This window comes from Anastrepha ludens, chromosome 4, assembly GCF_028408465.1.
Source record: "Anastrepha ludens isolate Willacy chromosome 4, idAnaLude1.1, whole genome shotgun sequence".
In the NCBI taxonomy this organism is placed as follows: Eukaryota; Metazoa; Arthropoda; class Insecta; order Diptera; family Tephritidae; genus Anastrepha; species Anastrepha ludens.
The window spans coordinates 12,971,154-12,993,915 of record NC_071500.1 but is presented as its reverse complement, the minus strand read 5'-3'; the positions used below and the strand labels follow the sequence as shown (position 1 = coordinate 12,993,915).

Below are 22,762 nucleotides of genomic sequence, written 5' to 3'. Positions count from 1 at the left end.
GGGACATTTTTCAAATACTCACATTCAGGCACATAATAAAAAAATCGATGGTGAATATAAAGCCCACTACGGGATCGAAGTTGACCATTTGCGTTACTGATAAATAGCCCAAATGAAATAGCTCAATTAGGACATCGCAGAGCATAAATACAATCCAAGGTAGCAGAAGCTCACTACGATTCTAGAAAATAAAAGCATTAGCTTTAGTGCAATCATGTATGCCTGTATTGTTGGAGTTAAAATAGAACAAACAATACGTGTGTATGTGCGTATTTGCAAACTCTCACTTACATGCCTCAGTCCCACGAACACCAGTAACGATGATATAACTATGAACACTGAGCATATGAAAAAGAGAATATTGAAAATAACAATAGCTGTAAAGAAACAATTGTAATACAAGATTAATAACAGTTGCATGCCAGTTTGCTTTGTTCAGGCTGCGTGTGCAAAACTTACCGGGTGTTATCTCCCCTTTGGCCAGTATGCTTTCTCCTACAGGTTGTTCTCTACTGCCAGCCAGAAATTCTTGCTCATCGTAAATGGAAATAAGCATTACCAGAGTGGAGAAACCAAAGTACACCTGTACATATTTACAGAGCAATTAAAATGCAAATTAATAAATTTAACATTTTCACGACTTGGAAGTTTTAAACTATTTTTAAATGCAGCAACGCAAAGAGCCAAGAAAAGTGAAAGTGCGAAAGTTGTAGGAGAAAGCTTAAGGGGTGAAACCAGTTTAAACTGATCAAAAACACGACTTTTTTTATTGCATAAATCGCTAGTAAATTGCGTAAACGGTTATCGCGCCAATTAAGAAGAAGAAGAAATTACTAGTATAACTACTTAAGAATAAGTGGAAAAAATTTTAAAGCGAAGTTCGCATTATTCCCGATTCTATGAGCACTTAAGAGACCGCTCGTCGGTTCAGCACCGTAGCGCGCGGTAGTTAGAACGGAGCGTTTTTCTCGAAACGACTTTTTTTCAACTGGTGGACACTCTAGCTCAAAAAGTGATCGACCAATCGTTATGAAAATTTTTCCGAGTATTCTTTATTTTATTTTAATTCATATGAACCTAATTCTGGGATTATATTATAATTTAAAATATATATTTTTGAAGAAAAATAGATGAAAAATGTGGTATGAAAAAATGGCATTGTGTTCAAGCACCTCAAAAGCATGCAATTTTCAATATTGTTTTATCACAATTAAGTTCATATTCTTAGGAAACATGTTGTTAATGAAAAAAAAATGATTGTTGATTACAGCGAAAAATTCCAACTTCAGGAATTTTCACCATACTCGGATGGCGATCGTCTATGGGCAGCACGCTCTAACGCCACTATTTCCGGCGGAAATGGCTTGAAAAAATTTAAAACTGTACTTAGAAATATGAATAAAATGCCTTCCAAGTTTAAACAATTTCTGATTATTCCTTCTTTGTACAAAAAATTCATGAAAAATATCAAAACTTCGGCCGCCTAAACCGGTTTCGCCCCTTAATGTGTGAAGTGTGACGGATGAATAAAAGTCTAGAAATGTTAGCTTTTCTTTATTATTTTTAAAGTTTATGTTGAATACTGCAGCGACGCGAATGTTGCAGTAAATATTTGTTTAAACCGCTATTTGATTTGTTTGTTATATCAGGTCAGTCCATAAGTTCGTGCGTTTTTTAAAGGTGGTTTTAAAATTAATAAAAAAATATTGAAAGTATTTATTAATTAATAATATACTTTACTTCATTATTTACAAAGTCTTCCCAACGTTGAGACAAATATTTAATTCCCTGCTCAAAATTTTTTTTGCCTTTGGAGCCAAAATACGCTTCGATATCCCTTTTTATAGCTTCTTTTGAGGAATAGTTCTTGTTACTCATATGGGATTGAAGTCCACGGAAAAGATGATAATCACAAGGTGCAATATCCGGATAGTATGGTGGATGCGGCATTAGCTCCCATCCGAGCTCGTTCAGCTTGCCTGATGTTTTCCTTGCGGTATGAGGTCTTGCGTTGTCGTGGTGAAACAAAACTTTGTGTCTATTCACTAAAGACGGTCGATTTTTGCCTCATTCAGGTTTGATAGCTGATGGGAATAATAATTAACAGTTATCGTTTGGTTTGGCTCCAGAAGTTCACAATAAACAATACCGGCCATATCCCACCAAATAGACAGGAGAATTCTTGGGGTGAAGGCCATCTCTAGGGGTCACCAACGATACGGTTCAAAACACTTTCATTTTCAAGCCATTGCAGCAGCTGAGAACACACATTCACTATCTTCTGAAGGTTGCCGACGGAAAGTCTATTCGGAACCCATTTTTCCAGTTTTGAAACCTTTCCCAACTGAACCAGGTGCCTGTGAACTGTTCCATGCGATGAATTTAACCTCTGAGCTATCATATCGACTGTCAAATTTGGCTCAGCTTCCACGAGTTCGAGCAAGGCGTCGGAGTTAAAGACTTCAGGACGACCAGCGCGCGGGGCATCCTCCACGTCGCAATTACCACTTCGGAATTTTGAAAACCACTTTTGCGCAGTCCTTACACTCACGGTATCCTCTCCGTGAACAGTGTTTATTTCTGCAGCAGCAGTTGTTGCTTTTTTACTTACTTACTTAGTGGCCATAACAACCCGTTACCGAGTTACGGCCGACCTCACTAGCTCTCTCCAGGCGCCTCTGCTCCGCGCGCGCCTTCTCCATTTCTGTACACCAAGCAAGCATAGGGTTTCATCCACGTGGTCTTTCCATCGGAGCAATGGTCTTCCTCTGCGTCGGCTCCCTTGGACTTCGCCCTCGAACACCTTCTTTGCTGGAGCTTCTTCATCCATACGCACGACATGCCCTAGCCAAAGCAGGCGTTGGATGGCGATGCGTTGAACTACGTCAATGTCGGCGTAGAGCTCATACAGCTCGTGGTTCATTCGTGAACGGTAGTCTTCGCCAACGCGCACAGGACCGAAGATCTTACGAAGAACTTTTCTCTCGAACACCCCAAGAGCGGCTGCATCGCTTTGTGACACTACCCATGCCTCTGCGCCATAAAGCAACACGGGTATGATGAGCGTCTTGTAAAGTGTCAGTTTGGTCATGCGAGAGAGGGCTCGACTACTCAATTTTACCACTTTTATAAAAAAAATACAAAATATGCCTCTTATACGCGTTCAAAGATTCCATTTTATTGTTTAACAACACGTGCTTCTATCCGCGATTAAAATCACTTGTTGAATGCACAATATATCAAAGAAAATATAAATAGTTCCGTTATATTTCGCGAATAATTTTTTGTTTGCAAAAATCGTACAAAAGTGAAATTATGGGTAAAATACGCACGAACTTATAGACTGACCGATATTTCTTGGTATTATATTATTTATATATAAATTATTTGCGCGCACATTCTTTAATGGCTCTTTGGCTGACATCCTCTTCTCCTATTTATCGTGTGAGCCTTGATGTTTTTCCATAAGTGGAGGGACTTACAGTTTTAAGCCGACTTGGAGCGGTAGAGAGTTTTTAATGAGGAGTGTAGCGTACTTATATTTTACAAATTATTACTGTATTTTTTTCCAAAACAGGTGTTTCTCTTGCTCGCGCAGCTTAGTTTACTAAACGCATTTGTTTTCCGGAGTTTTTTTCACGGTTAAAAATACAAGAGTTACATTTTATAGCAGAAATATGCTCGGACACTCAATTGGTGTTTCATGCCCGGATGGTATTCAGGCACCAACCCAGTCGGCTATGGCTGTCGCCTATTATGATATTTATCCACCTTAATTTTGTAATAATAATTGCGACCAAAGTCTTCAAATTTTTTACACAGTACCAGATTAGCTTCAAATTTTGTACACAAGTTTTTTCCCCTATAATGAAAGCTCGAAATTTTCTTTATATGTGACCTGGTCTATGAAGAGGTACCTTACGTGTCAAAAAATCATTTTTCACTTTTTTTTGATTCGCTTAGTGTGTGAAAGGCTCTTTAAAATGGTGAAAACCAGAAAGTCATAATTTGTTTAAAAGTTTGTAAAACGTAAAAAAAAGGAAAAGTACAAATACGAAAAAGACTGATTTTTTTGTCATGATACAAATTAAAATAACGAAGACAATAATTTGTGCAATTCATCAGATCCGCTTGAAACTTTTCACTCGGGGGTTTTGGAGGTCGCTGAGATTTGAAAAAATCGAAATAGCTGATCCAATATGGCGGACAAATTTTAAAAAATGCAACGATTTCTGCGATTTGCATTAACTTTTTCTTATTTATTTATATATAATATAAAAAAATGTTTTTCACTGCTTCTGTAATTTTATTGATACTGTGATCTATGCTGAAGAAAATAAGCCAAACCGGATTGAAAAATAATAATATTTAAAAAAGTTACAAGGGTTTTTAGAAGTTTAAACTTTAACAGGTCACATATACAGAAAGTGCGCAAGAGCGTCAATGAGCATTAATGTAACCATAATTCCTTAGGCTTTAAACCGGATATTGGGTATTTTTCTAAAAAAAAGTTTGAAATTTTGATAAAAATTTGTGAAATTTTGTAAAGAGTTCGAAACTTTGTGCTATATTCCTGTAGTATAAACGCATAAATAATAAAAGTTAAATAAAAATTCAGTAAATCTAGTCAACACTTTGCCATAAGTCGCACTGCTATTGTTGTGTTTTCTGCCATGAAAAAGCTCCTCATAAAAATATCTGCTGTTCGGAGTCGGCTTGAAACTGTAGGTCCCTCCATTTGTGGAACAACAGCAACGCGCACACCACAAATAGGAGGAGGAGCTCGGCCAAACACCCAAAAAAGGGTGTACGCACCAATTATATATATATATATATATATATATATATATATATATATATGTGAATGTGTATATGCAGTTATGCAGATGTACATGTGAATATCTACAGAAGTACGTTTTTTCGTTATTTCGATTTATCGCTAAAAAGAAACGAAAAAATTCATTCTCACTTCCATGCAAAATGCAATTGTGATATGTCAGTCGAGATTTTTGCGAGTTAAGAGTTCGGTCTACTTCACTTCTTCATTTTGCATCCGACCTGCAGGAAACACGCGATTACGTGGAAAGCAACAACACAAAATATCTTACTTAAGTCGATATATGTATGTACAGAGCTGGGGCAAAGTGTTGTAAAGTACAAAAAGAAAAAAAACTGTAAATGGTCCGCTGAAAAGTAATTGGAATATTCCAGCTAAATGTCAAACTACTGGCTATATACAAAATGCCCGAAACAGAATGGCAGCGCGAACAGCGGGTAACGGTTTCACGGGGGGTGAACAGCTGACCTACTTTCGTCCGAAAATTTGGGAGGACAAACCGGACAGACGCGATTTTACGCTGACATTTTGTGGTTACCATAAAATTAATTTTGTAGTGACCTTTTTTCATTTGCTATATTTGTGAAGCAACTCGTTGTAGCTCATTATTCCAAAAAATAACTTTTTTCTATATTATTGATATTTCGCGGGTCTTTCTGCCCAATAAATATTATTTGTTATTTGCCTGCCGTTGCTTGTTAACTAATTATTAAATGTTAATCAAGTGATCAGAAAAGCAGCCCTGAGTCTTCAATCCGACAGAGAAAATTGAAATGTATCTAAATATTTCACCACCGTAAAAATAACCGATGACAAGAAAACCGTACCCGCCCGTACAGTTCTGTACAATTTCCAGCGTTTAAATGTTCTGATTTTGACAGCGAGTACCCGCCAGACCGTTACCCGCTGACTGCTACAATTCTGTTTAGAATATAAAACCAAGGCATATCTATACTTGGTGATAGCAGTAGAAAAGCTAATTTCTTTTTTCTTTGCAATGATAAAGTGATGTACTTTTTTGTTGTTGTTTCGCTTATTTTCTTATATTTTTATTACAAGCCAAAAATTGTAAATCCCTCTGAATACAAGTAAATCAAACACAGCTTTCTTTTTACTAAACTTTATTTCCCTTGCCAGCGCAGCTGTTAATGCTGAGCGTGTTAACACAACCGTTTGTATCAGTGTCTGCACCTGAATACCTGACTTCCTAACTGCCAACATCACACGTGGACTGTCGTGTGGCTCCACTTAGCTCGATCAGCGATTCCCACGCTTTTGGACTGCTTGTGTTTGGCTTTGCTTGCGCGCGCCCCCGTTCTTAGTCTGAGTTACTTAAGCTTAAATTTAGATTGTCTTTGCTGCCTACCGTTGTGGTATGTGAACTTGCACACATAAAATAAAACCAAATAGAGCAGCTGTAAGTAAATGTAAAATATAACCAATTTTGGATACTCCTTTTGCATGTCGAATACAAAAGAATACAACGGTAAATATTTTCGATAAAAACGAGTTTAAAGTTTTGAATACGATACGCGCGTGACTGCTAGGCTGAGTGGACTGAATATCAACCCCACAAAGACCAAAATTGTGATATTCAAACAAATGAGAAAAACTGGCTTTCCAGGCCCCCATTAAAGAAGGTGAGATTTGCACTTGCTACCAAAGTGATGTACCTCGAGATTATTCTATATTAGACTGTAAACTGCAAACTGATGGTATTTTATGCCTGCTGTTTAATCTCGCCCTTGAAACAATAATTTCCCTTATTTGGCTTAATCACAGGCGGCAAACTATGTTCTTCAAATCGCTACAAGTCCTGGCATATTCGGATGACGATGATTGACTTTAAAGAAACCTTAATAACAATTTGTAAAGCGGCAAAAAAAGGAATTATCACTTCGGGCAATGATGTAGTCACCACATTTACAAGCAGTGCAGAGCGGCCAAAGCCGTAAAATAGGTCAATATATTTTCGAAATCGTTCAGGTGTTGAAATATCTCGGAATCAAAATCGTCAATAAAGACAACATAACGACTGAAATTGATGAAATAATACTTGCTATGAACCGATGCTGGCAAGTTGTTAGAAACCTTAAACGAGGAATAAATAGAACTGGAGACAAATGATAAATCAATCCAGACGCGGACCGGGCTGTAGAGCTAACAATTTTTTTGATAGTGTAAACCTTACTGAAGCAGATAATCGAAGATAGGTGTAATAAATATTTTACAGAAATTTTTCTATGCACTAAATTTCTAGTGGTAATAACATGAGAGAAATGTGCGAAATACTCGATTTAGTAAAATGGAACCACAAAAGAAGGCGAGAATTAAAGGTACGGTGCACTCGACAGGGCTTATTTACGCTGCCTCTGTCTGATACCCTGGCACTAGTGATATGCAGTGGATAAAGCTCCAGACATGCCAAAGCACTGTTGTTAGGACAACCACGGGATGCCTCCTGTTGTCCCCTTTGCAACACTTACATAATAAAGCGCAGATGATCCCTGTCAACGAGCACAACAAATTGCTCATCAAACAGTTTTTACTCGGGTGCTATCATAGGTTTAACCCCAGACACTTACTTGAACCAGAGCCGCCTCCTAGGCACGTCAGGAAATTCTCTTCAACTACTTCGACGAGATGCAGGACGAAACTAAGCGACAACTACTGGACCGGACAGTGTTTGGACATACACACAACGACAAAAAACTTAGCACCTTCCTAAACTCCCGACCCTCGAATGCCGTCATCGGAGTCCAACCATCACCCACAGCAGGTGAAGAGCTCTAGCTACCCCGAAAGACCCGCGTAACTTTGGAACAATTACGTTCCGGATACTGTAACAGACTAAACTCATACCTATCCAGAATTGACCCCGACATACAAAATACATGTCCAGCATGTGACATGCCCCCGCACGACACTAACCACCTTTTCACATGCCGCAACAAACCCACTCATCTAACATCTCTTTCCCTCTGGACCCAACTTGTCGGAGCAGCATGTTTGCTGGGCCTACATTTGGATGAATTAGACGAAAACGACCGGTAACTACACTGCGCTGACAGTGTTTAGTAAGCTGATACAACAACAACAACGAGGCTGGAAGCAATATGTCCGTAAGATGACCGACCACCACTTGGCAAAACTGCTGATGACCGGAAAACCGAACACTACACGCCCGCGAGGAAGACGACCAAAGAGATGGAAGGAGTGCTAGACATCGGGATCAACATCCGATCATTTTTGTATTGCATTGTTCATAAGCTTTCGCTAGATAATTAAAAATGGTGAAGAAGAAAAAGAACATTTGTATTTTAGCTGCTACTGAAGAGAGAGTGGGAGTGCAAAAATGTCTCGCCTTGCTTTAAATATAAATATATTCCGAGTATGAACGAAATTGAGCGGCAAATATAATTTCTTTAATCATATTAGCACCAGGCACGGCCGCAATAACTCATTAAACTCATTGCAATCGGATGAACTGTTCATGGGTGTCTGAAATACAAATTTAAAAGTTCATATACAGTATAATCTCGATAATTCGGACAATTAAATACCAGAGGTTGTCCGAAATATCCAATTTTCCGGATTATCGAGTGGGTAAAAAATTTAATAGAAATCAGTAGATCAGTAGATCAGTAATTAAATTAAATAAACTTTTATTTAATCTTAACATGATTAATATTCAATGAGTTATATGTACATATATTAGTTTTTATTCGGCCGTAAAATAATTCAATATATTCGTTTGCCGCAATTTTGTTTCATTTCTCTTTCTGAAGGCAATATCTCTGAGACTCACAAGTTTTAAAATGTCTCCGAATGAAAAATCCTGTTCCTCTGCGTATTTAATACAACTATCAAATGCGACAATAGCTTGAGAGTGCGAAATTTTAGGATCTTGACTTTCATTTTCGTCAAGACTGCTGTTCTCGTTATCTTCTTCCTCAATCTCGTTGATATCGAAATCAGTGTCGTCATTCAACCACTCAGTAATCTCGTTATCATTATATAAAGGTTGTCAAAAAAGTCTTGCGGTATTTTTATTGAATTTTCAATTGTTCATAAAATTGGTTATAATAATGCGATTTAAGTCAAATATGCGCCGTTTTGTTCGATGACGAGTTCCCAACGAGATGCCAAGTTCATAATGCCCCTCTTATAGAAGCTCGCTTCCCTATTGTCAAAAAACTCGGAGAGCCAATTTTTACAGGACTCTCTTGTGGACAACTTCCGACTACCAAGCTCGTTCGCCATGGACAGAAATAGGTGGTAATCACTTGGTGCGAGATCCGGACTATACGGTGGATGCAAAATAACCTCCCATCCGAGCTCCCGGAGCTTCTGGCGCGTCACCAAAGATGTGTGTGGCCTGGCGTTGCCCTGATGGAAGACAATTCGGCCTCTGTTGATCAAAGATGGCCTCTTCTGCATGAGTGCTGCATTCAAGCGGTCCAGTTGTTGGCAGTACAGGTCCGAATTGAGCATTTGGCCATAGGGGAGCAGCTCATAGTGGATGATTCCCTGCCAATCCCACCAAACACACAGAAGAACCTTCCTGGCCTTGGTCACCGTCTGGGCAGCTTCATCGCTTTTCGACCACGACCGTTTGCGCTTCACGTTGTCGTAAGTGACCCACTTTTCATCGCCAGTCACCATCCGCTTCAAAAACGGGTCGATTTTGTTGCGATTCAGAAGCGATTCGCATGCATCCATACGGGCAAAAATGTTTTTTTGCATCAAGTCGTGTGGCACCCATACATCGAGCTTCTTTTCAAATCCAAGCTTCTTCAAATGGTTTATAACGGTTTGATGACTCATGCCCAGCTCTTGGCCGATGCTACGATTCAGCGATTTTATCGCAATTTTCGACGACAGGCCTTCCGGACCGTGGCGCATCTTCGATCACCTCTGCACCAGAACGAAAACGTTGAAACCATCGTTGTGCGGTGGAAATGGAAACTGTATCGGGTCCATAAACTGCACAAATTTTATTGGCAGCATGAGATGCATTTTTGCCTTTATCGTAGTAGTACTGTAAAATATGCCGTATTTTCTCTTTATTTTGCTCCATGTTTGCGACGCTATAACTCACGAACGACTAAAAGCAAACAACAATTAATCAAACACGTGTTAGCACGTGAAAAGAGCTTTACAAAAAGCTCTAGCGTGAACCGATGCGACGAATACAGCTAGAACTACGCGCTTGCAAAGACAAGCTTGCGGAAATACCGCAAGACTTTTTTGACAACCTTGTATATCAGGGGATATTTCAAGAAGAAGATCAATTATTTTAGTTGAGCTGATGGGCCGTAGCATCGCAAGAGGCAAATCATCATCTGAGTCCCATTCTTCGTCATAAAGAATTTTGTTAAAACATTTTCTGAGCACGCGTTCATCCACATTTTTCCAAGCATTAGACGATAAAAAAGCCACATCTTTTAATGTAAAGTTTTTTAAAGATTCCGGGAGATTGCTCGTTGGGCTGGACAAAAGTAGAGACAAAAATCTCTTCCGATAGTTTGTCTTTAAAATTCGGATAGCATTTTAGTCCATTGGCTGTATAAGAGCCGTGCAGTTTGGTGGCAAAAACATAACATATATGTCCTTATCGACATCCGACAGTGATTGGGGATGGCAAGTTGCATTGTCTAGCAGTAAAATGGCTTTGGCTGGTAAATTCTTTTCCTTTAAGTAACGCTTTTCTTCTTTAACGAATCAGTTTTCAAACCAATTTTTAAAGATTTGCTCTGTCATCCAAGCATTTTTGGTATGGGAGTACCTAAGCGGAAGATTTACTTTTTTAAACGCTCTGGGGTTTTTGGCTTTCCCTATCATGAACAATGGAAGTTTATGTTCTCCGGTTGCATTACAGCAAACTAGAAGTGTTACTCTTTCTTTTCCAATTTTGCGCCCGGGTGCGGATTTTTCATTATGCAATGCAAGGGATTTTTCTGGAAGTTTTCTCCAAAACAAAGCAGTCTCATCTGCATTATAAACCTGATCATACGTAATGCAATTCTTTCGCAATTTTTCAATAAAGGGTTGCACAGGGAAAGTTTTTCGACAGATATTTTTAAGAATTTAATTCCATATCGGGAGCGAAAATTACTAAACCATTACTAGCCACAAATTCCACACTTTGTCCGTAAATTTGGGAACAGAATTGTTTGGCCTTTTCTTTGATGATTTCCGAGGAAATCGGTGCATTGTTTCGTCTTGCGTTTACAAACCATTTATACAAGTGGTCTTCCATCTTTTCAAATTCCGCAGGTCGCATAGTTTTACGCTTTCCAAGGCCACATTCTGTTCTAGCAATGTAACTGCAAAATATAATCAAAGGAGTGTAAACTCTTCTTACAAAATGTTTTCGTTTTTTACCTATCAATCTTTAATCCACTTGATTTTATGTCCGAAATTGTAGATTTACCTACATTGTATTGCGCAGCTAGCTGTCGAATTGACTGTCCTTCACTTAGTTTCTTAAGAACTTCTTTTTTCTGGTCTATCGTTAAAAACATATGTTTTTTCTTAGCTGCTGGTGCCATAGTTAAATTTATACAGTTCACAGTTAAAGAAATTATGGAGTTAATATTTGAAATTAGCTACTGAACTACACGTTACGCAAATATGCTTATGAATATGAACTAGGAGGCTGACGAGCACTTAAACGCACTACTCACGCAAAGTAGTTAGCAGGGGAGTCCCCTTTATAAAATAAAATAAAATATAACGGAATTCCTTTTTATTTCAGCATATTCACTGAAAATAAAGAAGTGTCCGAATTTTAGAGATACATGAATACTTCAATAGAAAACGTTTTGGTGCCCGGATTACCGCGCCGTCCGAATTATCAAGTGTCCGAATTACCAAGATTAGACTGTATATATATTCATAAGAGGAAATTACATATCGGCCACCGGTTTCACCAGTGAGTTTCGAAGGGCCCCTGATTCAAAGCCTACTGGGAAGATATGCAGCATCAAATAACTGGCTGGGATGTACTTATACGAGTATTATTTACTCATAATGGTCACGCTTCGACAGACAATGCCAAAAGCCCGCGTATGTATTTCCTGGGTACATATGAAAATATCTTGCATGTTGTAAATTTCTGGGAAAGCAAATATTTAACTTGCACAAAGCGTGCTGAACGTGCCGGTTTAATACAAATACAACAAGTTCACATCTGTATTATTTACATACATTTAAAAATTCATGCTTCGATGCTGCCGGTGCACATGGCGTATGAGTGATTTGGTTTTACTTAGGCAAACAGCGCTTAGGAGGCAAATGTGCTTAGGAGGCGAATTAAGTACACGCACATGCACAAAAATAGCCGCATATCCAGACATTCCGAAATACTGATATGCGCCCCCTCTGCTTTGTAGAAAAATAACAGACAACTGAAGAGGAGGCGCAAGAGGCTTGTACATCAGGGATAGCGAAGCGAGATTCATTTTTTCAACCGCATTTGGACGTGTTTGTACCCTGCTGACGTTTGGAGGTTTTTTTGGGTAAAAAATTACATTTTTACCTTTCAACTGATTTGTCTCGATGCACAAACTACTCAATGAATTGCGAAAGTTACTTCAATGAAAAAACAAATATATTTTTTTCACAACTTAGCGTGTTATTTGGTTCCAGTGTACTTACTCTTTCTCATTTGAGCACCCTAGGCAATACTACTTTAAATTTTGTCATTTATTTTTTATGTCCTTAAAATTTTGACACCGCGATTGACAAAATGCAACCTTTTTCCATGGGAAAGTTTGCGAAAGAAATTTCAAGTGCGAAGTAGAGCGAGCCGTATCGAGTTCTTTGAAGTTTTTTTTCACAAATAATGTGGTTCACATTATAGTCACAGATAGTTCAACTCAGGTTAAAGGATATATATTTGAATAAAACTAGGCAATGAAATTGAGAGAAAGAATCTGCGTAAAATTTTTGGACCTTTGCACGTTGGCAACGGCGAATATCGTAGGCGATGGAACGGTGAGCTGTATGAGCTTTACCACGGCATAGGCATAGCGCAGCGAATAAGGATGCAGCGGTTACGTTGGCTGGGTCATATCGTCCGAATAGATACAAACACTCTGGCTATAAAAATTTTCGATGCGGTACCAGTTGGTGGTAGTAGAGGAAGAGGAAGGTCTCCTCTGCGTAGGAAAGATCAGGTGGAGAAGGACTTCACTTCACTTGGTATGCCCAGATGGCACGAGAAAGAAACGACTGGCATGTTGTGTTAAACTCGGCCAAAATCGAGTAAGCGGCTATCGCGCCAATTAAGGTGAAGAAGAAGAAGAATAGGAATGAAGTCGTTTGGATAGTGAAAAGTTAGAAGCATTTTAAGTACTCAGGACCTCAGCAATGAACTTAAAATGTGATCGAAACGATATTTTTTAGGTGCTTATGTGACATGTATGCACCTTTATAACTATCTAGTATTGTATAAATACATAATAAGTTTTGCGGTTCGATAACAAGAACACAATTTTAGGGCTTGAAACACAAATTATTTCGTCAGTATGGTCTCTCTGCGCATCAAAGCACTTTTTCTAACGAGGTTCCAATTTATGAATTCCATCGCTGAAATGAGAAACAGGAAGGACTGCAGAATCACTTGCACAGCTGTTAGGACCGCATCATTTGATGAAAAATGCTATCCATGTAAGCCTTCCTTTAGGTCTGGACACAGATGGAAGTCGCTAGGGGCTTGATAAAAAATATTTTTTTTCTTTTGCAAACTGGATCTTTTTCACCAACTTTTTTCCTCAGCTGGTCTGAAAGATTATTAACAATAATATTAAGAATTTATTATTTTACCAGTTTGCAAGTAATCCACAAAAAAATTCCTTTCGTATCGCAGGGAACTCACACGAACTCGTTTCGAAGCGGAAGCCCCAGGTTCACACCACTCTTTCGCTTCTTCTTTTGATTTGGAATCATGGTGATAGACCCACATCTCATCCGTAGTGATGAATCTTGGCAGAAAATCCACTTTATTGATTCCCTAGCCACAATACTATTGTAAAATTTAAAATTTCCGCTTCGTTGATCGGTGAAATAGGATCTTGTTGAATTAGTTTTACGTCTGTTGCCGAGGTTTTTCGCCACAACGCGCGAGATAATTTTAGCAAAACTCGTCTGTTGAAAACTCAAATCAACAATCGGTGTGGCAACAGTAACTGCTATAAATACACACATACAAACACCTTAGGGGTATTTGATATTTGATGACGCTGCAAAATTTTGTGTTTATACGCCATTTGATTATCAGAGGGCGGTGCTGATTTCTTCTAAAACATAAGCGCAATGAACACGTGTATGCATCTAGTATATAAAGGGTCTTTCAAAAGGCGCGCCTAGAGGTCAGTAGTGAATAATTTCTAGACGGTACCTATTTTTGATGTCACTCTTGACATTTGTCAAGTAGACAGAGGCACGATAGCTCAACGCATTGAAATTATGGAAACTTATTATAGAAATGATTGATCTTTAAGAACAACAGATCGCAAAATTCGTGACTTTTTTGGTAGAAATAGTCGTCCGAATGAGTCGACAATTCAAAAGTTGATGAAAACGTTTTAAGAAGCTGGTTCTGTCAAAGATGAAAAAAAACCTGGCAAACCAAAAACTGAACGTAATGTTGAAATTATTGCTGCTGTAGGGCAAAGTGTTGCAAAACAACCTTCAACATCGATATCTCGACGTTCTCAATAATTAAGCACTCATGAATCGACTACTTAGAGGATTTTTCCTGTAGACGTGCGTGGTAGTGGATATATAAATGGTGTCATTTTTCACGTGCAATTGTTAAGTTTTGTATATTAAATAAAAATAGTGAAACCTGAAAGAATCTAAATTTTTACATATTTTATTATAAAATAACATCTAGTCGCGTCTTTCGAAAGACCCTTTAGTATACTAAATCAAAATTGAAGCAAACCCATGAGTCGTAAAATAAGCACATAACTCCGGAGAACATAAGCAAAGTGCATATAAATTGGTTTTTTTTTTTATTTTTCATAGCGATATACGAGTGTATGTGAGTGCTTTAGTCAAATGCCACAGATGCTTTTAATGCATAAATTTACCAATGCTCGAGAATTCATTTATTACGACTTTAACGATATGAGGTGCTCAAAAGGTGTTTAATCGATATGAAAGTATTATTGTTATTTATTTATTAAAATATAATATTTATAAAATGATAGATTCGTCTAATGTAATCGCTCTAGCTACCAGGCCTATCGGCTAATGGGAAAGTAAAACTTCTTCTTAATTGGCGCTATAACCGCTTACGCGATTTTGGCCGAGCTTAACAAAGCGTGCCAGTCGTTTCTTTCTCGTGCTAACCGGCGCCAATTAGACACACCGGTGAAGCCAAGTCCTTCTCCACCTGATCTTTCCAACGTAGAGGAGGCCTTCCTCTTCCTCTACTACCACCAGCTGGTACCGCATCATATACTTTCAGAGCCGGGGCGTTTATATCCATTCGGACGACATGACCCAGCCAACGTAGCCGCTGGATCTTTATTCGCTGCGCTATGTCTATGTCGTCGTAAAGCTCATACAGCTCATCGTTCCATCGTCTGCGATATTCGCCGCTGTCAACGTGCAAAGGTCCAAAAATCTTGCGCAGAATCTTTCTCTCAAACACTCCAAGCGTCGCTTCATCGACCACTCTTCTGCGTCATACGTTCGGACCGGCACTATGAGAGCCTTGTAGAGTGTTAGTTTTGGTCGTTGAGAGAGGATTTTACTGCTCAGTTGCCTACTTAGTCCAAAGTAGCACTTGTTGACAAGAGAGATTCTACGTTGAGTTTCAAGGCTGACATTGTTATCGGTGTTAATACTGGTTTCTAAGTATACGAAGTCCTTTACAACCTCGAAATCATAACTGTCAACAATGACGTAGGTGCCGATACGCGAATGCGCTGACTGTTTTGTTTGATGACAGGAGGTACTTCGTTTTGTCCTCATCGGCATACGCCAACAATTGTACGCTCTTACAAAATATTGTGCCTGCGCGATTAAGTTTTGCGACTCGTACGATGCTCTCCAACATCAGGTTAAAGAAGTCACACCACAGCGAGTCACCCTGTCTGAAACCTCGTTTGGTATCAAGCGGCTCGGAGAGGTCCTTCCTAATTCTGACGGCGCTGCTGGTGTTGAGCAACGTCATCTTGCATAGCCGTATTAGTTTTGCGGGGATACCAAATTCAGACATCGCGGCATACAGGAAACTCCTTTTCGTACAGTCAAATGCAGCTTTGAAGTCGACGAAATGATGGTGTGTGTCGATTCTCCTTTCATGGGTCTTTTCCAAGATTTGGCATATTGTGAATATTTGGTTGATGGCAGACGTCCAGGTCTAAAGCCACACTGATAAGGTCCAATCAGTTGGTTGACGGTTGAAAGTAAAACTACACTCAATGGCTTATTGGCTTAGGCATAACTAATTTACTATAGGTGGCCATAATCAGAGCTGCGACACCTTCTCGGAATGGCTGGTACGTTGCCAGATCTGTGGTTATTCGATTTTCCATCAAATCTTTTGTTGGCTACAAGTCGCCCGAACCAAATGGCATATATCCTGTCATGCTGCAGGAAGGCACACAGTCCGTGACTGCGCGAAAGTGTCTTTGGGAAAACATGGGGTCTTTCTCCAAGCAAGATCCTATGGATCTACACAGCTCTGATAAGACCTATTATCACCTACCTATCAGTAGTCTGAATGAGTAGGCTCCCACTCATGGGAGTCAGGAGGGCCTTATCGAGACTACAACTCACTGCGGTCATCTGTTATGCCAGAGCTTTTCGGACTTCTTCATTAAATGCTCTGATTGGTCTACCGCCACTTGATGTTTTCATCCAAAGAGAGGCCTTGCAGACTGAAACACAATGGGAATTGGCACGGCCTCTGACCGGCATGGGACAACAGAGAAGTCATGGACTTCGATCCAATGATATTCTCCATGCTCCTTGACTCCATGCTATCAGGAGTCGTACTTGAAAAGAGATACAGTGTGGTGCTGCCAGAGGCTCAATTGATGTCAAACTCTGAAAATGAGTCAGGCATATACTGTTTTCGCATTTTCACGGATGGCTCCAGGACCGAGCACGCTGCCGGCGCTGGTGTCTACGTGGCATCCAGCGGTACAAAATTACAAGTTCTGGCTTTATATTACATGAGCATTTGACTATGAGAAAACTCTGTTCAAAGTGAGTGCGGCATTTTCTCACTTTCAAGGCAACGCACCGTTTCACAAGTCAATCAAAAAAATGGGAAAAATACATGAATTGAACTTCGAATTGCCCCCACATTCACCGCATTCGCCATATTTGGGTCCCAGCGACTGCTGGCTGCTCGCAGACCTACTAAAAATGCTCGCCGGTAAGAAATTTCGCTCGAATGAAGAGGTTATCGCGAAAACTGAGGCACTTTTTGAGGCAAAAAATAAATCATTCTACTAAAATGGTATTGAAATGTTAGAGCGGTGTTGGATTGCGTTGTTCTTGATGGAAATAACGTAGATGAATATAGCTGATTTTTACCAAAAAAAATTGTTTTCTTTGTTAGGCCTTTAGGACTTTTCAGCCCATGTGGTATAGTAACTCTATTTTCATTTCAGCAAATGGAGCAAACGAATTTTTTTAGAAGAAAATTAATCCTAAGTCAAAATGGAATTTTTCAGTTTTTCGAAGTTAGCGTCTGAATTCGAGGATTGGCCTTCGGAAGACGAAATTGGGCTTTTGGTAAAAAATAATTTTTATTTATTGTATATATGTAAGTAACGTAAATAACCATTTGTGGGAAAACATCAACACGCACATCAAATTTTTCATGTATGTATGTGTGTATATGCATGTAAACAGCTATAAAAGTGAAAATATTTGCGTGGACCAGTTTTTCTTTCAAAAGGTGGCGCAACATTAATTACCCCATCGAAAAATCTATAATTTTTGTGAATTGCGTCATACGTCACATACAAACAGAGCGTGCTAAAGTCGAAATAAAGATGCGCCTCACTCAAAATTATTTGTTTTTTTTTTTCATTCAGTAAAAAAGTTTTTCAAAAACAAAATCGGATGATTCATTTTAAAGGTCTGATCTTCTAAAAACTATATTTCCACCCGAGTGTTCTACATTGTAATGATACTATCATACAGTATTAAATAATTCTTAATGAACTTTGGCAACCATGAAAATATGTTAAGAATTCTCAGAAGCAAAAAAATAAAAAAAAATATTTAGTAAAAGTTTTCATTCGCGAACCCAGCATAAAAAAAATGTTTAATCGATATTTCCTGTTAAGGTATTGTAGTAGTCTGGTCAAATACTCATTTTTTATAGATATTTTTTAGGATTTTTTTTTTAAGAAAATAAAATGCGATCGTTTTGATTTTAAAGTATGTTATTATTGGCATCGAATATGATAGTATACAAAAACAATTTTTTTTTTTACATATTTTTTTGTTGTAGTGTGGCATCTTAAATAGTTCTTAATGAACTTCGTCAACTATAAATTAGTAATTAAAACTCTCCCGAAAATATATTAAAAATTCTCAGAAGCAAAAAAATAAAAAAATGTATTTTGTAAAAGTTTTCATTCACAGCCCCAGCATCAAAAGAAAAATGTTTAATCGCTCTTTGCTGTTACTATACAGTACAAGAGTTCACTTATATCGATAAGAACACGAGCATATACTTATGAATGTAAATAAATACTCACCAAAGTATACGTCGCACTTGCCATACTGCCTTTGTGTACTGTCTTCCAAAAACAACAAGACTGTAATATCGCCATCTTCGTGTGTCGATGTCTTTTTTACTGTGCTTAGCACACTTGACAAAAAACGGATGTAAGCACTTCCGGGTATGTCTAATAAATAAATGTAGCAGTAACGAAAGGGCTCACATGGATGTATACGTTTTACTGAGCAAAGGTAGGCTCATTGCATTGAATTGTAAGTGGAATTTGTAATCAAATGAATTTCCAACTTTGGCGTTTCAGATATTATTGGCTAGTTGGGAGAACGCAATGAATTAATAAGCTGCAAGAAAGCAGGTTCATTTGTTATTTATAAGATGAATTCCAAAATAAACGAGACTGAGCTAAAATATAAACTACAGGAGCTTTATTCTGATAACTTTGAGTTTATTTATTCAATATAGTCCCCTCTGGCCTCGATACACTGTTTTGCGCGATCTAAAAGCTTTTCGAAAGAGTGTTTCAGGTCATTGACCGGAATGTCCTTCAGGATGTCGGTACAAGCCTTTTGGACGGCCTCTACGGAGACAAATCGTTTCTCCTTCATGGCCAAATGCAATTTTCCGAATGGGTGGAAGCCATTGATGGTTAAAATGCGATTTCTAGTCAAAAATCAGTCCCAAGAGTGGATCGATGAGATGGTGCATTCTCATGCAATGAGCGCCGGCTTCCTCCTTCGCGGTATTCAGGGCAAATTTAATATTAGCTCTTTGTTCGAAACTCATTATTGAGACTTTAGACGCAAAAACACGCTTAATCAGCACCGAATGTCACCAAGCTTGCATTGGAAACCAGCTAGGGGTATAGCTTTTAACGCACTACTTCATTAAACAGATGGCGTCATCAAAAACATTTTTATGACGCCAGTCTTTTTTATTTTGGGCTTCACCTTGTACATATATATCATTTTTATTTGTCTTTAGTGTTTCCGGTGATACAGCGCTAGTTAAAGATTGAATGAGAATTTAAGAATTAATAAGCCAATTTTTCAGCTCAACTATTCTGATTGTCAATATTTATGGGCTAAACTTTACTTGCATATAAATAAAAACAAAAAAAAAGTAAATAAAAAAAACAACCATAATAAAACTTTTTCTAAAAATTGGTTCGTAAACAATAAATACGATAAATACAATTAAATAGCTGGATTCATACGCCTTCTTCTTCTTGATTGCCGTGCTAACCGGCGCCAGTTGCGCACACCAAGAGAAGTCAAGTTCATCACCACCTGATTTTTCCAACGCAGAGGAGGTCATCCTTTTCCTCTGGTACCACCAACGGGTTTCGCATCGAATACTTTCTGAGCCGGAGCGTTTATATCCATTCGGACGACATGCCCAACCAACCAAGCTGCTGGATCTTTATTCACTCATACAGCTCCATGTTCCATCGCCTACGATGCTCGCCATCACCAAGCGGAAAAGGTCTAAAAATCTTCTGCAGAAACTTTCTCTCAAACACTCCAACGGATCCCTCAGTAGATGCCGTCATCGTTCAAGCTTCTGCGCCATACATTAGTACGGGCATGACAAGAGCCTTATAAAGTAATAGATTTGTTCGTCGAGAGAGGACTTTACTATTCAATTGCCTACTTAGTCCAAAGTAGCACTTGTTGGCAAGAGAGATTCTGCGTTGGATTTCGAGGCTAGATTATTATTATTTATTGGCTGTTTGTGCACTGCGACCTCAATAGATCTATTTTGTAGCCATGTAGCCTACTCAAACAGTTTTGGGATGTTAATAAAATTGTAGGCTGAATTTCTACCAGGTAATTTAATCAGTCGAATAGGACGTGTTCTGCTGTTTCTTGTGCCTCTTTGCAGAGTCTACAGGAATCGTTTTCTATCGCACCTATCTTTGTCTTGTGTTAATTAAGCTTACAGTGTCCTGTTAGCTGTCCATGAGTCTCTTCGGCTGCCGCATGCCCGATTGGGCTCTCCGGTGATAATTAAGCTTACAGTGTCCTGTTAGTAGTTCAATGTGAAGTTTTATATTCTTTCTGATTAAGTTAATGATTGCTTCTGCCTTTATCCGTTCTGGAACTATGAGTCTCTTCGACTGTCGCATGCTCGATTGAGATCCCCAGTAATCGATTAGGCCTCGTTGTTCCTGCTCACGCAGAAAGGCTCTTTTGAAGCTATTATTTACCCCGCAGAAAGGTTCAGGGCCTATGAAGGGAGTGTTTTCCCCCCTTTTTCGCTAAATTGCCCGCAATTTCATTCCCTTCGTGCCCCTCATGTCCCGGAACCCACATCAAAGTAACAAAGTTTCTTGATGCTAAGGTGTTGAGGATTTTAAAACATTCACACCAACCTTAATTGGAGTGAGAAGCTGTCCAGCGACTTTAGAGCTGCTTGACTGCCAGAGAGAATGTTAATATTGGCACCGCGCGTGCCTCTCCGTAGGCATTCTCTGGCACTCAACTCTAAGGCGTGGGCCTCAGCCTGGAAAATGGAAGTGGTTTTTCCATTGCAATTGCATTTTTGATATGCGGTTCGACAATTCCAGGCCCGACTTCCATTTTAGACCCATCAGTAAACTACACCTGTGCGCCCTGTTTTAAGAATATTTCATTGTTTCTCCACGCTGAGCGGTCACTAATTTCTTGGAGAATTCTAGTTTCCTTTCCATCTAGTCGTGAACTGTCAGGCACGGAGAGTTCAGGATTGACCCCAGAAACCCTACATGTCCTGTAAGATTACTTTCTTTGAGATGGAATAAATTAGGAAACCTTAGAGCTACACGCACTGATTGCCGTCCCTTTGGCTAAAAGATATAGTCGAATGAGTCGAGTGACCATTCCTGAAGCCGCTGTGGGGCAATGTGAACCTGCCCAGTTACGCTCAGATAGGCTATTCTGTATACCTTATTAAGTGTTATCTAAGTCCTAATTTGATCCACTTTTGGCCACCATACCAGAGAGGCATAGGTGATCATTGGCACTCTTATTATCTTATAGCAGCATGCCAGGCTAGATAAACGAAGTTTCTTACAACCTTGAAATCATAACTGTCAATAGTAACCTTAGTTGACGAGTAAAGACGATCAACAATGACATCGCTGTCGTGAAAACACGAATAGGCAGGAGGGGGAACCTTTTGCAAAACCGCGAAAATCAGGTGTACACAGAATGCAGATAAATACGCCAGATTCGTACTAACTCTATCTAGAAAAGAAAGCAAAACTATCGTAGGTATACTGACAGGCCACAATTTGCTAGCGGCACTTGCATACAAAATAAGAATTACAAGCAATGATAACAGCAGATTTTGCAATGAACTGGAAGAGAGGGAAGCTTTAGAATTTCTTCTATATTCATGCCCTGAATTAGCTAGAACACAAATGCTTAGGAACTCTACAATATGAGAAGCTCGAATGTATCTCGAGGTTAAAGCTTCAAATTAACTTAGATTCGCAAAAGACGCAGACTTATTAAAATATGTCTACTATAGAGAAACGTAAAGGTCTAACTCTATCTGGAAGCACTAAGGACCATCTTTCAGGCAGCATACGGATGCCTCTGAAAAAAAATTCGTTCAGCCAATTTCCTATGCTCTCGTAAGAAGTAAACCGCTCTCCAATAAGGGCTGACTACATTGATCGGAACAGATGGTAACCCCAAAGTGCAATGCCTCAGGAATACAACGGGTGGAGCAAGATTTCCCAATTCAGTCCCTCTAAATATTTCTGAACCAATTTAGCAACGTGTGGCCTGTGGCCTACCGCCCCATTCCGGCCGCTTTTCTTTGGCGGCTCGATTCAAACGCAGTAGCTGCAGTCGGTAACGATCGCCAATGAAGGTTTCGGATGATTTAAAGAGTTCATAATATATGACATCCTTCTGATCCCACCAGATGCACAACATAACCTTTGAAGCAGGAATTTTTTTTTTCGTTGTCGATGGACCTTGTTCACCTGGCAGGCTCCAACATTTTCGACGCTTAGGGTTATCATTATTATATCCATTTTTCATCGCCAGTGACAATACGATGCACAAAACCTTTTCTTTTTGTGCCGTTCAAGAAGCATCTCACACATAACCAAACGTCTCTCGATATCCTTCTCTTTCAATTGTTGTGGGTCCCAGTTAACTGCTTCCTGGACCATTTTCATCACGTACCAACTTTTACCGACATGTATC

At 39.1% G+C, this 22,762-nt stretch overlaps 1 protein-coding gene across 1 annotated transcript in view; it reads right to left on the bottom strand.

Moving 5' to 3' along the window:
- LOC128859701 (uncharacterized) overlaps positions 1 to 18,657 on the bottom strand; it is a 46,697-nt gene extending 28,040 nt beyond the window's left edge. The window contains exons 1-4 of the mRNA XM_054096718.1: positions 18,583 to 18,657; positions 460 to 583; positions 292 to 377; positions 23 to 181 (exon numbers count right to left, since the gene is read on the bottom strand). Coding sequence (XP_053952693.1) covers positions 23 to 181; positions 292 to 377; positions 460 to 583; positions 18,583 to 18,657 — 444 coding nt within the window. The remainder of the gene's footprint in view (positions 1 to 22; positions 182 to 291; positions 378 to 459; positions 584 to 18,582) is intronic.
- Positions 18,658 to 22,762: the final 4,105 nt, after the last annotated feature.